At 35.1% G+C, this 18,383-nt stretch overlaps 1 protein-coding gene across 3 annotated transcripts in view; it reads right to left on the reverse strand.

Annotated features, from left to right (window-relative positions):
• Nucleotides 1–18,383, reverse strand: part of LOC124357837 (protein cramped) — a 66,347-nt gene that overhangs the window by 20,270 nt on the left and 27,694 nt on the right. For all 3 annotated transcript variants that reach the window (XM_046809905.1, XM_046809904.1, XM_046809906.1), the window contains exons 7-14: nucleotides 16,502–16,703; nucleotides 15,385–15,545; nucleotides 9,718–9,885; nucleotides 7,490–7,582; nucleotides 5,457–5,579; nucleotides 4,441–4,663; nucleotides 3,696–3,839; nucleotides 1,122–1,189 (exon numbers count right to left, since the gene is read on the reverse strand). In XM_046809905.1, the coding sequence (XP_046665861.1) occupies nucleotides 1,122–1,189; nucleotides 3,696–3,839; nucleotides 4,441–4,663; nucleotides 5,457–5,579; nucleotides 7,490–7,582; nucleotides 9,718–9,885; nucleotides 15,385–15,545; nucleotides 16,502–16,703 (1,182 nt within the window). The remainder of the gene's footprint in view (nucleotides 1–1,121; nucleotides 1,190–3,695; nucleotides 3,840–4,440; nucleotides 4,664–5,456; nucleotides 5,580–7,489; nucleotides 7,583–9,717; nucleotides 9,886–15,384; nucleotides 15,546–16,501; nucleotides 16,704–18,383) is intronic.

Consider the following 18,383-nt stretch of genomic DNA (forward strand, 5'->3'; position numbering starts at 1 on the left):
CTAAAAATTCAAATATAGTTCCCGATCTTCCTGATATTCAAGGCTTGTGGACACATTATTTTTTATAAGAAATAAATTGGAAACTACTAAGCACCTCCCTCAGACAGCAATTGAAACTCATTTTTTGCTTGGATTTTGTTGACATAACATAGATTAATGGTAGGAGCCGAAAATGAACTGGTTAGAAACCTAGTCTAAATCACAAGAGTTGTAGGAAAAGGAAGGTGGTTTTTTTGAAGTCTTATAGTGATGAAGATATGTCATTAGTAGTTTGACGATTACTTTAAGCAATGCGCTGGATCAGAATAAACGGAAACACCCAACGATAATATGTGATGCGCCACGGGAAAAAGGGCCTGTTAATTACCATTAAGGAACTCTTTCAGTTCAATAAAATAAAAACCTTTTTACACTGTGTTTTTAACACAAGTGTATTTATATTTTGGTGTAATTATACTTTGAATAGAATATAATATACTGTATTTACACTGTAAACCAGTCATTGGTAATTTGAACATGTTCTAAAAACGTCTGGTTACCTGGGCGAAAGTCAATTACAGTAGAACCCCTCATATCCGGCCACCACGGGACCGAGCCCCTGGCCGGATAACGATTCGGCCGGATAAACCAACCTACAGTACACAGCACTTGACGAAACAAAACAATTGTACTGTACTGTACTAACCGCACTGGAAATAATCAACGAACTGTTTACAGGTTAAACCTATTAGCTCAACTGAGGACAACACAGGAAAATGTAAACAAATAGATACACCAAAATAACGCAAGAGTCGTGGGAGACTAGTGCGTGCAACTGCGCGTCTGCAAGCCGTGGTAAATAAATTTCGATATTGGCTTCCGAGAAGTGGCCGGATAAACCGAGGTGCGGTAAAACCGAGGCCGGATATGAGGGGTTCTACTGTAATATCTTTATGAAGAAGAATAGGAAAAGGTAATCTTCTTTTCCTATCCTACAAAAAGTCATGTTAAAATCATAAAAACCTGAAACATCTATCATGTTAATATGTTGAATTGTTTCACTTCAAAAATATTTGGAATGTGTCATTAGATTTGGAATTCAGAAAAGAAATGTTTTTGTGCGATAGTAAAGTTGTTCCTACCTCTGAACTGATCCACTGGTCCTTGGATAAAGATGAGGACATTACATTCGCCTCATTTCCTAACAAACCTGTAAACAGAAATCAATTGTTTTAATATTTAAATAAAAAATCTGTTAAAATACAATTATTGCTCCAACATACACATGTTTCCTTCATAATGTATTATCCAAAATGTAGAACATTTAGCTACATTCTACCACTAGAATGACTTTATTGCAAGGAATGATTATTGATCGTACTGCAAAATACAGTCTCCTAAAATATCTGGCTTAGCAAATGAGGTATAATTAATTAATTTCTTTGTGAAACAAACTTCAAATCAGTTTTCTATTAATGTAGTTCTTTAAGCTATATGGTTTTAGTTATTTTTCTGTTAATAGTAATAATATTAATGACAGAATTATTTATGATGAGGTAATATATTATTTGCAGATGATAACCCTGCACTCTACTTTTCCCACAAAAAGATTTACATTGCCAGAGCTTTGATTTGTACCTGATACAAAACAAAAACTAATTTCTAGTACACAAATTATGAAGTGTGATCCAATGAAAAAAATTATGTTCTTGAATTACAGAACATCTGACACAAATATAATATAACAAGTTTTTATAAGTTTTTTATTCAATCTGTAAACACATTACCCATATTTTACTTTTGTTGCTGAAGCTATGGTGAAATTAGTTTTATAACAAGTATTTTCTGAATATCTGAAATAATATTTTATGGTTTTGGTAACAAAATGGCTTTAAAAAAAATCTTCTTGTGTATTTTGTAGATACTAGTTTATTATGTAATATGAATTTAATTGTTGGTTTAAAATGTTACAACAAAGTATTTTCATTGAATTTTTAACTAAATATGAAAATATTTTTTACTGAGAAAACAGTTTGATACCAAATCTTGAATACAGTTTGGTACAACATTAAAAAATTTAACAAAAAAATGCAGTTTTATAATTTCAAACCTATCATTTGAAATTATACGGCACAAAAATCAGTTACCCACTTTTTAGAGTGTTTAGGATCGTATCAGAACTGGACGAACCAACTACAGAGACAAATGAATCTACCTCGTTAAATGTGCTTCAGCATTTCAATGAAAATCCCAATCAATCAGTTATATCTACAGTACAATGTCAGGCAATACTTTGTGAATCAGTGCATAAAGATTCTTTTTATGTTGGTTTAAAATCCTACCAAATTATAACTGTTCAAGAACTGAGAGAAAACCATTTTGATTAACACTATGAATTAAAAAAATATATATTTTATTTTCAGAGAAGACCAACTTATGCTAAATTAATGCCAGTGTAACCAGGCATACCTGGTAGTACACTGGATACAAAAGAGTCACAAACAAAGTTCACGAAAAGTAAATATGTAGGAATTGTAAAAAAATAATATTGTACAACCATTTTGCACCAGTGGGAATTTAAATCTCAACTTGCATCAAGCCAAAATGAGATAATTCCTGCACTACAAGCTTGTCGATGGAGCATCATCAGTTTGGTGTCCAATTGAGGCAATACTTTGATAGTTTTCTCACAAAGGTGGGTTGGAAAACAGAGCCATATAATGGTATGCATATTCCGCAGACTTATCTTCGCTTGACTACTTTCCTACGGGATACCTAAAAAACAAGTTTATCAAACTCATCCTACAGATCTGATCCAACTCATACATAACATAAAATAGAAGAAGCTCAAGATATTCCTAGTAAATACTACAAAGTGCATTAGTAAGTCTTTATTGCCGTTTAGCAAGTTCACAGACAACCAGAGGAAAATATTTTGAACACCTGTTTTTGAAAGAATTTTTAAGTACTGTTTTAAACTTGTAATAGGCTAAGTTTCTTTGTTATTTCATCTCTACTATGTAACAAACATTTTCAAAACTTTGAACAGCATTTTTTTCCAACTGGATTCATCAATGCCACTTACACAATGGTCTAATGCACACATATACGGTAGATGTCACTTCTTAGGTTGGATTCCTTTTTTTCACAGCCACCTTGAAATACACAGAAAATAAACCTAAAAAGACTTTAATTGCTGAATTTATTGTGTATCAACAAGATACTATCTGCAGAAAACCATTTTAAATATTAATCATAAACCAAAAAAAGGTGAATGATAAGTTTAGCTCCATTTCTCCTTCACTTCTTGCAGTGTCAGTCATCTGACACTGTCAAAGATTTTCCTCTTAGAATCTTAAGTCCATAACTGAAGAGGTACAAAAAAAGCCTGTGACAAGAAGTTTAAAACAAACTTATTGCATCGTTTGGACATCCTAGACTACAAAAGAGGCCTTTGTTCACCAACAGCCGTCAGTGAACTCCAGATGAGGAGCAGGTGTTCTCATCAGGTGCACAATTTGGTACAGCTTTTTGGAATCTCTTTAAATGAACGGGGACTTCAAATTCCAGGAGTCAAGTCTGTGACAGTGTCAGATTTCTGACAAAGCAAGAAATGGAAGTTAGAATGGAGACAAACTTATCAATCGCTTTGCATCAATTATTCCCACTATAGCTACGTTAGGTGTAGAAAACCAAAAGAAGTTTGTAAGACATACCCTCAAAGGTTGGTACAGGTGTAGAGAGCCGAGAACCACTGACGGACGGGAGGGAAAGGTCGTCTAGCAGGTTACTGAGAGAGGGAGGGGAGGGAACACGCTCAATCCCTTCTACTACTTCACTCACAGATGCCACCTTCACGTCTGGAACCATTACATAATTGATACAGTCAATATGTCTTGAAGTAATCATTGCAGCTTTTAACAATAATTATTATAAATTTAAAGATCTATAGATCGTAGTAAAAATTATATATAAACGTTTTGGTAATGATTTAGATGTATTTGCAGGTGTTTAGTGGTTTTTATGGGTGCACATATTGTTTTGTGTTGTATATAAGTTTATCTATGACAAAGGAAACATGCCAAAATACTCTTATTTGTGTACTTCATGTATGAATATGGAGTATTAACATCAAATAAATACTTTTTGAACTTCAGACATAAAATAATCAATTAAAAAACAAAATTGCAGTTCCAAGACTAAAATATGGATTTCAATTGTAGACTAAAATATAATGTACAATGATAAACTATAATGTAAAAACCATTTTTATACATTAATACTAGTTACATTGGTTTAGTTTTAACACTTTTATTTTAATTTTGTATTAGATGTTTTATTCTAAATACTTACTGTATTTTATGAATAAAATATTGTATGATGAAGGTAATAAATTAGTACAACTCCCAAACCTTACATAAAATTCAGCTGACAATAAATGTCACTATTGTATACACTTACCGATTGTGATTGGAGCAGGCCTGGTCTCGGTAGCAGAGGGTGGTGGGGCAGGAGCTATAGGCTTGAAGCCTTGCCTAGTGACAGCACTGAACAGTCCGCCAGTTGCCAGACTAAGAGTGGGGGGGACTTTGGGCAGCAGGGGCTTGACATCTTGGGCGGACCGCTGTGGTGGGGGTGGTCGGCGAGGTCTGCCTCGGCGGTTACAATACCTTGGCCGCATCTTCTACAATGACAATTACTTGTTTTGTAAATATGTATGTATAATTTAATTAAATATGAAGAAAAAGTATTGTTTATTTTTACATTTCCGTACTCTTAGGACCTTAAACTTATTTACAACATTTGCTCAATAGGAAGATTTTCATAAGAGTGTATGTAAAAATGTAAAATTTCCAAAATATTACATTTATATTTCCAAAATGTTCAAAATTATATGTTTGAAGAAAATTGTAATGTATGGCACATCATTACATTAAATATATATATATATATATATATATACAAAAGGGCCGTTTTTATTTCAACCTCCGATTTCACACAGTGATGGCCAGACACATGGTAGGTCCGCAGTGTGTAGTCGATTATGCACCTTCCCCGCTACAACATTTGTCACCGCCGAGTTCAAAATAGTCAGCTTGTACTGAGCTGCAGTTTCATAAATATGGCCATCTCTATTGATTCTCTCACCAAATTTGAATTTAGAAATGTTGTTTACTTTCCAGCATCATTAAACCTTATGTAACTTGTAGTATTTAAATGGATTTACTTTCAGTTAGATTTTAAAATTAATATAATCGTAAGTACTTACATCCATGAAAAATAAGTAGGAATGTTGAAAATAAGGTAAGTAAAATGATAATTAGCAAAAAATATATTTGCATCTAAGACTGGATTAAAAATTCGTCATCTCATCTGACAGTAGTGAGAGAGATTAACAACTAAAAGAACTGAAAAAAGCTTTAGCTCTGCTAGAAAATAAATTCTGTAAGGCACATGATTATACATATTATACTCACTTCAAAATGTACATTTGAGTTGTCGGAAAGCTTGTGAGAGTTGATGGGAGCGACGATGGGGCGACGAAACACCTCGTCTAGAGGCAGAGGACAAACCTGGAACTTGAGTTGTGTGTCCACTTTCTAAAACAAGAATAGCAACACCGTTGTTGTAAAGAAGCAATTCACCATAGCGTAAAACTATGCTACTATAAAGGATGTTAAAATTGACCCTATAACTGGCTAAACACCAGTAGTGTGGTGAGTACTTTGTACGTCTATTAGCAAGATAATCGTGGTGAGTTTTTTGAGCAACGTTGTTTTAATATCATATTAGCATCTGAATAAAGGTTATGATGTAATCTATTCACCACAGCACTCAGAAAGATATGCTGAGTATTTGTATATAAGATACTTCAGGTACAGGGTCTGTTCAATAAGTATCGAGACTGGTTCGCTGTATCCTCAACGGAGGTGGAGAGGGGTCCAACTGGTCGGCCTCGGTAGAGGGGTCCCCCACCATTCAGGCGCACTTTAATTCGGTTGCCTCCAAGCATGTGTTGAGATAGGAGGTGGATTTTTGTAAACACTTAATGATAGAAGAGGTACAAATAAAATGAACAAAAACAATCAGTTTTCTGTATAATACAGAGTTATAAAATTAAGACATACTAGGACTTTATCAAAATAGAGAATACAAGACAAATCTTGATAAATTTGTTGCATTGGAGAACTTCTGAAATACTGTAAAATGTAATTATAATAAAGGAATAGGTTATTGCAGCAACATTAAACAGATGAGAATCACAGATATGTTTATTGATCGTAGAGCCCTGATGTGAATCAACGTAACAAGCCTTCAAGAGGGCTTACTCTGATCCTTAATTATAATGACAAGTTCGAGGTGAATAACCCAAATAATCAAGTTTGGTTCAAACACAATGACAAACATTTCTGATGTGTACGAAGCACTGTCCTTCTGCTTACCCAATACAAAAATAACAATTTGGAAAATTCCCTTCAGTGCCACATAGCAACAATAATATTCCGTAGACTCACTGCTAACATTTCTCAAAGTATTTTCATTGATTATAATCTCACTTTTCTTGAACAGTCCATTTTTTAGAACTCGCACAGAATAGTTTTTCAGGGAGTTAACGAAATTTGTATTAAATGAGTTAAGGAAAATGGATAATACTTAAAATCTTCAGTTCTTCAATACCTTTTTCATTAAAAAAAAATTGTGGATAAAAATATAACTAGTATTTACCTACAATGTTTATTTACATCCAGTTAACATTTTTTTTATAACACGTTCACAATGACAATTTATTGCAGGACTTTTTTATTTGCCGTTGAATTTTTCATTGATAATGGCAAAAAACTGTAATAGTGTTTTTATGTTAAACGTCTATGTATAACAAGAAATGTATGTAGCCTTTGCAATTTTGAACAAAAACAGTTATTTCAATATTTTTTTAATATTTCCCCTCAAGAGGTACCTAAAAAATTTATTTACCTTAAAAATTAAGCAATTGTGCGCCCTACAGGGTACACGTTGTCTAAGGTATTTATTTAAGCACGAGATCACATTTAACAAACCACTAACAGGGAAACAATGAAAACGCAACAAGGAAATGCTAGCAAAGTGCACTCCATCAGGCGTACAAAGCACTTTAGGAAAGCAAGGTGTGTACCCAATCAGGTACACAACGGCAGTGTGAAAGATCGTGTATACCTGATGGGGTACACATCGTCGTGAACGTGTTAACAAATGCAGCTTACATCATACTGTATATTAAACATTTTTACATTTAACATTTTTTTTTTAACTGTGTACATTTTTTTAACTTTTGTGCACTAGATAGCTTATTTAATGAAATTCAAATGACAAAAAATGTATTGTAAATTTGTTTTAACTGTACACAGAACAAACGACCAATGGCAAATATGAGAAAGAGAAGCCACAAAAAAGTAAATAATTGTAATGATAAAGCAGTGATAACCCAACCCAGTACACTTAATTTGGAACAGTTTACATCTAAATATTTTACCTGAATACCGTCAAGGTGAGTCTTAGGTTTAGAGAGACGAGACTTAGGAGTATTGATCTTTGAATCGGCACCAATGCAGTTGGAAGACGAACCCTAAGAAAGAGGAGGAATAATGTTTAAATATAACCTTGACTCAACATGGTGTTTGATATCCACATGGAATGTTTGAGGAAACAAGAATTTGCGCCTTGCTGTCCACCTCCAACGGTGGTTGAAAAATTAATAATTAAAGGCTAAAACTTTCCTTAGTCTCTGCAGTATAGATACATCACTAACTGTGATAATATATGATGTCTCTTTATTATTAATAATCACCAGGAGAAGGACTAGCAAAGTACACACATATTTTCTTGATTAGAAACACCAATTCCAGTGTGCATTTTTTTCAAAATAGTAAAAAGATTCAGATCTATATACTTAATGCCGTATGAATTTCAAAATTAAGTACTGAGTCTGTACTTTATATGTTTTAAATTTCAACAACCTAACTACAATGGTGACAGATTCCAGTCACCCAAGGCGCAAATTCTTCTTATCTTTAGTGTTATGAAATAAAATACTTCTGATAAGCTTCACATTGTAAATATAGACATTGATTGAGACAGAAATACAAAGAGAATAAGATGGAAATAAAAGAGGAGAGAAATTATGGAGAGAGCAAAGGAGAGGCGTGAAGGAGATGTACAGCTTCTAAACCTTTACTGGTTATCTGGTTCTAAGTAAAAAGAAATTCATATGACTGCCCAGTTAGGGGAAGTCAATAGTTAAATTCTTTTTACATGAGCTTTAAGTATATCAATGTGTCAAATACAATAATAACATACAATTTGTACGTGTTAAAATTTAAAATTATTTCTTAAAACTAAGAATCTTGAATAGAATGTGCCAGGTAGTTGTCTCAGTCCTTGAATTCTTTCAAGGTGTAAATCAGGTGGCTGACCAAGAAACTCCAGACTCTTGAATTCATATCCTTTCCTGAAATGAATGAATCTGTTCTTTGTTGCCTTAATACGTTTCTCAGCTTCCAACAAATGTAAGACGGCTTCATTTCAAAGAGATGGCGTGGCAGTAGCTGGTTGTTTGCCGTGTGTTATAGGTATGTATCTCTTTGCCTGTCATAAGACATAGTTTTTCATAACTTCTTGTACAGTGAAGCCTTGATATATCGAAACTCAATAGATAATATATTGAATTCCTTGATAAATCGAAGTATTGTAATTCCCCTTGAATACGTTGTTTACTTTAATACTAATTTTATATCTTTATACATCAAAAGTTTAATGTAGATAACCTCAATGAATCGAATCTTTGTCCTTAATTTTGCCTACTGTTAACCTCCATATATCGAAGTTTCATTTTATCAACACAACAAAGGCAAGCACACTACCATATTTTTTATCTCGAGACTTGAAACTTCCACCACCTTTGTTTTCTGTTGTCACAATGGTGAATCACAACTCTATCCTAGTTTGATTTGCATGTTACCATGATTCAAGCAAATTTAAGTTAGCTCAGTGAAATATGTACATTCGATTTTCCATTAGGACAGTATTTCGTGTAAAAGTGCAATAGCAAAATGAAAAACTTCTTATCAAGAAAAAGTTAAACTTATAGAGACTGTGGACGCTGGGAATAGGAAAACAAGAGGCATACCAGCGAATACTTTCTCGACCACATTGAAAAGAGAGAAAGATGTATACATTAAGGAATTCTGTGCAAGAATAAAAGGACCTGAATTCAAGGACGTAGATGAAAGTATCTTTCAGTGGTTAAAACAGTGCCATGATAAAATTCTTCCTCTAAATGGCCTAATTTAAAATAAGTGACTGGCGAACTTATGCCGACATAAAGGAAATTATTTTAAACCCTTTTTCAAAGAAACAATGTTATTAATTTGGACAGGAAGAGAACTGTAAGTTTTATATTCATATATTGTGGTGATCTTTTAAATAAAATTAAGACATATCTAGGCTATTTGACATTTTGCTTGATTGTGTAAAATAGGTATATTGAAGTTGATTATTACAAAAAATAAACATTGTCCTTTACACAGGCATAAATGTAAATATAAAAATGCAAGGCAATGTTAGTATTTTAAAATTCAAAACAATATTATGTTATTTCTAAGTTATTTTAATATGAAGTCTCCAACTTGAATTGTTAACCAACTACACTATCTATATAATAATTGGCAAAGAAGAGAAACTGATCAAAATCGTAAGACCAACCTTGGATTTGAACATCTGAAGCTTGGCGACAGAGAGCAGTTTCTGCAGTGCTAGGGCAAGGTTGGCAGAGGTGGTTCCCGCCACTTCACTAGTAGTGACTGCGGAGCTGTCAGTAGGAGGGCACCTCTCCCACCAGTAGTCCAGCTGGATCTTCGAGTCCACACCAAACTGTCAAACCGATCAATCTATAAATATCATCTATGAGAACCAACATTGTTTTTTCTCTTTCTGACAGTACTAAAAATCTTTATTTAATCATAAAAAGGTCTATGTTAAAAGTGCAATAAATTCATTCAAGGAAAATTCATAACTTTAGTAATATTAATCATAACGTTAAGATTTTTTGTATTTAAAATATTTTAAAACAAACTTTGAGCTTTAAATTTTTTAATGAACAACTTTTTTATCAACAACAATTTTATCTTTGTTAGATTAAAATATGATAAAAACAATGTTCTTTGGCTTATGAGCTAACCTCTTGGTGTTAAGAACTGGGCTATATCTATCACTGTCACAGGAATTAGAGTGATAACAACTCCTGTACAGATATGTTGCCCCTTTTTTAGAAAATCCTCTTTTAGATGTTGAGGATATACATATTGATATCCCCCAATAGATACATGACAATAAACAAGTGTCAACTAGATAGTACCACTCTACATCCTCAAAGTGCATTGACAGTCTGTTTTGAGGTTAACAAAGTCAACCATCACAATCTAGCAATACATAGTTTTGTTTGTCTTGTAAAATATTTTTAGATATTTGTATGTATTTTTTTCTGTTTAACCCATATTTTTAAACAACCAATGATTCCTAAACTGGTTGAATGATAAAAAAACAACCAGGAATGGCTTTTTAAGAACATATGTGTTTTTTTTTTGTTCTCTTAGGACAAGAAGCTTAGAAAATTGCTATAATCTATAAGGACCTTTGCGCTGCTTCCGAAGGGACAGGATATTTTGGAATGGTAAGGTTGGGAGTAGGGACCGCTTCCTGTCAAAATTCACGAGGAAAAGTTTAGGGCACTAATTTCAAGTCATGTCCTCTCTTAGGAAGAAGGAGAAGCAAGTTCTGAATCAGCCTCTCCAGACAAAGCAGGCAGCGGGTGGCACACCCTTATGTCTAGGCTGGCAAGAACCTTTGACTCTTGGAACACAAACCCCACTAACTCCAATAGTCATCTCCCGCAGTAGACTAGACTTATCGAATTACACTTGCGCCCCAGAATCTCAACATTTGCGGTTAGTGATGGACACCCATAAGGTTGCCCAGATTTGAGTGACACATCGGTTTTTGTTGTACCCACTGTGGGTTCAACTGGAAGGTATAACCAGCCAGAAGTGAACCCTCCTGGGGATAACATATGTGTTGATAAAGAACATAAGCTATTCGGAATGGTTCTGTCACTGAACGACTGAAAATGAATGATAATTTTAGAAAATCAAAAACCAGTATTCATACTGGTGGTGGTGGTTTTTGTGGTGTTTCAACACCACAAAAATACAGATTATTAAGGTAAGTTAGAATAGAATAATTTATTGGCCACAAGATATTTCACACAAATACATAGGCAGGTCAGTATAATTTATAATTGTACTTCACTAGTTAAAGAAGTCATCGTCAGTCCATTGACTCAATAAAAACTCACTTATTGAATAAAATTCATTATTTAACAAGAAATTATATAATTTTGATTTAAAAGAACAGTCTTTTAATTTTTTCATTTTCATAGGCAATTTATTCATAAATCTAACAGAGGGTTTTTTTTCACTTATGCTAAGTCTGTGTGGAGGTAAATTTATTAAATGGCTATTTCTTGTATTGTATGAGTGGATTTCATTTCTGAGCATAAATCTGTCTTCATTTTTTCTAAGGTACAACAAGCATTGCATTATATACAGACAAGGTAGAGTGAGAATCCTGAGCTGTACAAAAATATCCCAACAGTGATCAAGCCTACCAACTCCAGCAATGATACGGATAGCTTTTTTCTGTAATATAAGTACCTCTTCGGCATGGGAGGCTCCACCCCATACAACAAGACCATAGGTAATATGTGATTGAAAAATACCAAAATAGGCAGTGCGGATCCCGTTCTGGTCCAATTCACCACATAAGCGTTTTAAGGCATAAATGCTTCTGCTAAGTTTAATTTTGAGACCAATTATGTGTTGATGCCAACATAGTGTTGGATCAAGGGTTAGGCCCAAAAAAGTTGGATTTTCTGTGTGTTGTTCTGGTTTTTCTTTAAGGCCAAAAAAGGTTGTCACTGTTTTATTTGTATTTAATACCAATTCATTAGCAGTCAACCAATTTTGAATGCGATTTTGATTTGATTTAGCTTGTGTCAGTGCTAGACTGCTACTAGGTTGTTTATTTATGATTGTAGTGTCATCAGCATAGAGGACGACATCCGCAGGTACACATCATTTATGCATAAAAATTATGGGAAAAAAATTTAGGGAAGAAAATATCTTGGTACTGCACCACTTTAGTTAACTGCTTCTCTGCTTGATTCTAAAATGCAGAGAAATGTTCCTGATCCCTTGCAGTTGTTTGACACCATTTGTGAATATGTGTAGTATAGGAGTGAAGGAAACAGGATTTTTCTGGACATTTGTCACCGTTCAGTGATACAAAAATATCAGTAACACTACATTTTGAGATCTGCAATCTGAACTCTTCTTCAGGTAAATAACTAACCTAACACATAATTCCAAACTAGGTTAAACTAAACAAATCATAAGTATAGGAGTTTTGGATGTGATAAAAGCTGATAGTGCTGAAGATCTACAGGGATAAGAAGAGCTTCCTACTAGGAAGTTTCTTCAGGAGGGAAATTGTTAAAAAGACAATACAATTAAATCTTTATTTTAATGAAGGAAGTTAAGAGGAACGAGTGACATTATTTAAAAACAGTTTTTAATTTAATGTAACACACACAAAAGTAGAGGGATATAGAAGACTACAAGAAGAGATAGAATAAGGAACGAAATAACCAGAGAAAGATTGAAGGTAGTTTCACTGCAAGAGACAATGGAAGGAAGGAAGAAGAATACAGTGGATGGGGCATGTGAAGAGGATGGGAGATAATAGAATGCCTAGAATAGCACTGGAGAAGGAGGAAGGAGGAAGAAGACCAAGAGGAAGACCGAGAGGAAGATGGGAGGACCAAGTGTGGAAAGACATAGAGAGAAGGGGACTACAGAAAATACAGGTGGAGGAAGAGGAGACCTGGAATGATAGACAAAAGTGGAGGAGGCTGTGTACGACGACCCGTGATAACGGAAACGTCTGATGATGATGATGATGATGAATGATGACACACAAAAGTAGTCTGAGTTTTTATTTGTAAATCATTTTGGTAATCTTATATATATATATATATATATATATATATATATATTTCTTGTGTGCGTATGTATTTTACTGAACTCCTCCTAAACGACTGGACCGATTTTGACGAAATTTTTGTGTGTGTTGAAGGGGATTCGAGAATGGTTTAGATTTACAACCCTGTCCAATTTAACTTGTTTATTTAATTCATGTTTTATTTATAAATTGTTATTTTTTTTATTTTGGAATGTTTTACCTTCGATCCGGTAGACTGTGCTACGACATGTAATACAAAGTGAACTGATACTTAACAGCTGTTAATACGAGGCATGTTTTTAAAGTAAGTACCGTTTTGATATAAAAAAATCAACAAGTAAATTTTTCAAACAAAACTTTATTTACCTGAAAGAGCATTCTTTCCTCAACTTCTCTACATAATTTCCATTATTATTAAGGCACTTGTCGTATCTTGGGACCAGCTTTTGTATGCCGTTGTCAAAGAAGCTTGCCACCAGACTAGACAACCACTGTTGCGCAGACGTTTTTGCTTCTTCATCATTGGAATGACGCTTCCCCGCCAAATGCGTCTTCAAGTGCAGAAACAAATGGTAGTCGCTAGGCGCTATATCATGACTGTATGGAGGATGGTCCAATTGTTCCCAGCCAAATGAAGTGATGAGCTCTTGCGTTCGATTTGCTGAATGTGGACAAGCATTATCGTGGAGCAAAACGACACCTGCACTCAGCATGCCACGCCTTTTGTTTTGAATTTTGTTTAAAGTTTCACCGCGAGACAGAAAAATGACCAACACACCCTGTCAGTCCCAAAAGACAGTGCACATGATTTTCTGGGCAGAAATTGTTTGCTTGAATTTGACTTTCCTAGGAGATGTTGAATGCTGCCATTCCATTGACTGTTGTTTTGATTCTGGTGTAACGTAGGCTACCCACGTTTCATCACCTGTAACGATATGGCTTAAAATATCATCGCCCTTGTTACTGTAACGCTCGAGAAAGCTCATTGCACTGCCCAATCGTTTAGTTTTGTGCTCATCATTCAACATTTTCGGTACCCACCGTGAACACAGTTTCCGATAATTCAAACGTTCGGACACAATTTCGTAGAGAACACTTCTTGATACAGCAGGAAGTTTTTCAGCTAAGGACGAAATTGTGAACCGTCTGTTCTCTTTCATTTTACAGTCCACTTTTTGAATGAGATCATCGGTAATGACTAAAGGTCGCCCACTTCGTTCCTCATCATGAACTTTGTGCGGCCATCTTTGAAGGCCCTACCTAACCCATTTCCGCACCATTCCTTCACTCATAATGTTTTCACCATAAACTTCACTGATTTGACGATGAATGATAAGCTTTTAGCACAGAGAAAACGAATCACAGCACGCACTTCACAGTCGGCGGGATTCTTGATAGTCGGCGGCATTTTAAAATCACGTAAACACACGAAGACTCGATCAAATGACGTCGTAATGGCGTATGTGGCTTCCCAACTGATGTAGCTACACTATGCGCAAGCGCTAAACGGCAACTGCAGCGCTGCAGCTGCGTAATTTAAAAACGGTACTTACTTTAAAAACATGCCTCATACTTTCAGCTGAAGTTCATCAAAGAGGCAGAGACATTTGTTTACATTTTAAAATTTAGAAAATTATTATTGTAAAATGCTTGATCAGTAGTGTAAGGCAGCACAGAAGAAGTTATTGCCTAATTTTAAATTTACATTGCACCAATGATCAATAAACTAACTAATGCAATGAAAATACTATTAAACACTGTTATAAAAAACACCTCATTATATACAAAGTCGTGAATGTCTGCACATTAGGTAATTGAATTTGATAAATCGAATGTAATTTAAAAGAGCCAAAAGAAGATGTTTTATGATCAAAATTGGTTTTCGTTGATACATTTTCTTGATCGAAGCACAAGGCAAACTCCACAATAATACTGGAAATATCTTAGACAGAAAAGTCATTTTACAGACTGAATTTGATTCTTTATAACCTAATTAGTTTATCGAGATTCATCCATATAAATTAATTGTACTGAATAACTTATCAACACCTAGCAAAAACCGTGAAACATAGAGGCAGGAAATATGGTACATGCCTTCATAATGCGCCCAAGAGGCTCATGAAGGAACGACTATTTATCAACTATGTCAGGAATGTTTAGAATGGGATAGAAAAAGAATACGTGAATATAGTGTACTGTTTTTCAACAGGAAATTGTGTGCGAAGCCACAGGCAACTGCTAGTGTTTCTATATATTATAAGTTTTTGAGAATTTTGCACGGCTATCTAGACCTACCATCATGTAGATGTCTCCTATCCGAACAGCTCCCGCAGTGTCCTGGGTCCAGCCGCTGTGGGCCTGCTCCAGACAGACACCTTCGCTTACTTTCTCTGGACTCACTAGCTGTAGCTCTCCATTCACGTGAGGACTGAGCAGAGCCTCTGTCTGGGCATTGTCTGAAACACAGATTGGAGTAAAGTGGAACTTTAAATCCGGAGTTAATAATATCAATGTAAAAAAGACATGCTTATGGCATATGTGTTGAAGACAAGACAAAGAGACATATTTTAAAGTAATGCAAGTACCCGAGGCAAATAAAGATTGAAAATCTACAATTTGGGAAACAGTATTTAATGATCAATTAATAACTTATGGTTTTATATAAACACATACATTCATTAAGTTTGTATAAATAAAACATGACCGATATAATAGGACCGTTACCACATTCAGGAAGAGGAGGAGTGAGGTTTATTCTACCGGTGCAGGATGTTTTCATGAAATAGGCGGAATTGTGTCCATTAAAATCACTGACTGCGACAAACGCATTTCAGAACTTTCCAAGTGCTTTTGGCACACCAGAGGTCACCATCACTGATAATGGATCCTAGTTCATTTCCAAGTCTTGGCATTTTATATATATATATATATATTAATTTATAGATGAATTTATACATGCGATACTCACTTTAGTTTAAAATATATTATTGTGTTAAACAAATATTTCCTTTAAATTTGGTTTTAAATTATCTAAAATTTAAAAAAAATAAGACCAGATGGCAAACTACAGTACTCACTGATATAGTAGACACCACCAACACTGATTTAGTCAGTTTCAAATTTCTTTCCTGAAGAAGGCTCTTAATAATAAGGACGAAATAGCCCAAGATTTTAATTGTATTCAAAGAAATTCGGACTTGGTGTCATTTGGAAAACTAAAAGATAGTGTTATGACAAAAGGTTATGTAATTTATTGTGTTAACAATTCTTTTAACGCAGTTTATACCGGAAAACAGAAGAAAGTTGTGATTCTATTTAACTAATTACAGATAAAATATGACTTTGTCAATAGTACATTGTATTCACATTGTACATGAAGTGTTCAAATGAAGACAAATGAATAAACCATTACCTGTGATGCAGTTGAGGGTGAGGAGTTGGTTCTCATGGGCGGACTCCATACAGTCGAGTCCCGGTGTCCTGGTCGCTTCCCGCCCCCCTACTAGCTCTCCACCACCACCATCTTCCCCCTCTCTCATCCCTACTTTGTCTGACAAACTGTCTGTCCTTGGCCGCTTTACTCCCCGCCCCTTGCTGCGATGGATCACTGGCAACTACACAAACAGTATCATTCTTACAATCATTCTGAATTGTATTATTGAATTAACATTATTTTATAAATACAGTAGAGTCCCGGTAATCTGAGGTGAATGGGACTAGAATGTACCTCGAATTGTGAAGAACTCGAATTATACGGAACACTTTGAGAAAAATTGGGTTATAATTAGAACTGAAGGCAAACAAAAGAAATATGCTTTTATTACAAATACCAGCATTAAGAAATTACTTACAGAGGTCCAAAGATGCAATGTTTACTTTAAAAAACTATCTAGAGTTTTTTGTTTTACCACACTGCAGCGTTTGCGGGCAGCCATGTCTCTCCACCGCCGAAGCAATAACGTGTCTGCCGCTGTCGCCTCTGCTTGCTGCTCTACGTAGCACAGGGCAGCATCCAGTGCCGCATAGCCGTCGCTGTGAGTCATTGCAGGGTCTGTCTCCTGCACACTTTCTTCTTCCTCACTCCCGTCAGCTGTCATGTCTGTGACCATCTCAACTATGGTGTCGTCTGTTGTCTCTAACTGTTCGTCCCTACTCATCCACTCTCCAATATCAGTTTGATTTGTCCCATTGCAACCAGGAAGTCTGTTTATTAAATTTATTAACGGTAGATCGTCATCTTCACCATCATTTTCAATTTTACACACTCCGATTTTCTTCCATGATTTCTGGATTGTTTCTGTTTTAATTTCGCTCCAAGCTTCAGCGATCCAATAAATCACATCCTTGATTGTGACTTTTTTCAGGAAATCTTTTACGGTTGCCTCTCCTTCAATTGTTTGAAACATTGATTGCAACAAACGGCGTCTGTACTTTTTTCAAAGTTTCAAGTACGCCTTGGTCCATAGGCTGAATGGGGCTGGTCACGTTCGGTGGCAAAAACATCGTGCGTATGCCATCGCATTGCAGTTCCCCTTCATCTGGGTGTGATCCTGCGTTATCAAGTGTTAAGATGGCTTTAGAGGGTAGGTTGCTTTTCTTCAAAAACTTTTTGGTTTCAGGAACAAATTTACTAAAAAACCAGTTTTTAAAAATTTGTTTGTCCATCCATGCGGTTTTTTGGTTTGTATAAGTATAAGCGTTGAAATAGACATGTTTTTAAATGCACGAGGCTTAGCAGACTTGCCAATGACAGTTAGTTTTAATTTATGGCTTCTCGACGCGTTTGAAGCGGCTAGCACAGTCAGTCTCTCTTTGCTTTTTTTGTGACCCGGAGCAGCTTTTTCCTCCCGTGAAGCTAGAGTTTTTGATGGCAAAGTTTTAAAATTCAAACCTGTTTTATCACAGTTTTAAATCTGATCAGGTGTTAAATTTTCACTTTTAATAAGATTTTTTAACTTTTCACAGAACTGAACAACTGCCTCGGAATCCGCCGAAAGTTTCTCCCCACAAATTTCTAACTACCTCACGCCATAACGTTTTTTCCAACTTGTGCCGTAAAATCTTCCTCACCTTTTCCTGTAAAATAGGTCCGGAAAAAGGACAACCTTTGTTTCTTTGTTGACAAAACCATAAAAATAGGGCCTCGCTAGTTTTTTCATACTCTGCTTTCTTCATAGACTTCCGCTCATTAGTACACTTTTCCGAGCACTTTTCTGATGCAAACTTTTCAATTTTATCGTGATTCCTTCGCCCGTCACCAACTGTCACTTCACCATCTCCGTACTCGGCAGCTA

The sequence above is a fragment of the Homalodisca vitripennis genome, chromosome 3 (genome assembly GCF_021130785.1).
Source record: "Homalodisca vitripennis isolate AUS2020 chromosome 3, UT_GWSS_2.1, whole genome shotgun sequence".
Taxonomy (NCBI): Eukaryota; Metazoa; Arthropoda; class Insecta; order Hemiptera; family Cicadellidae; genus Homalodisca; species Homalodisca vitripennis.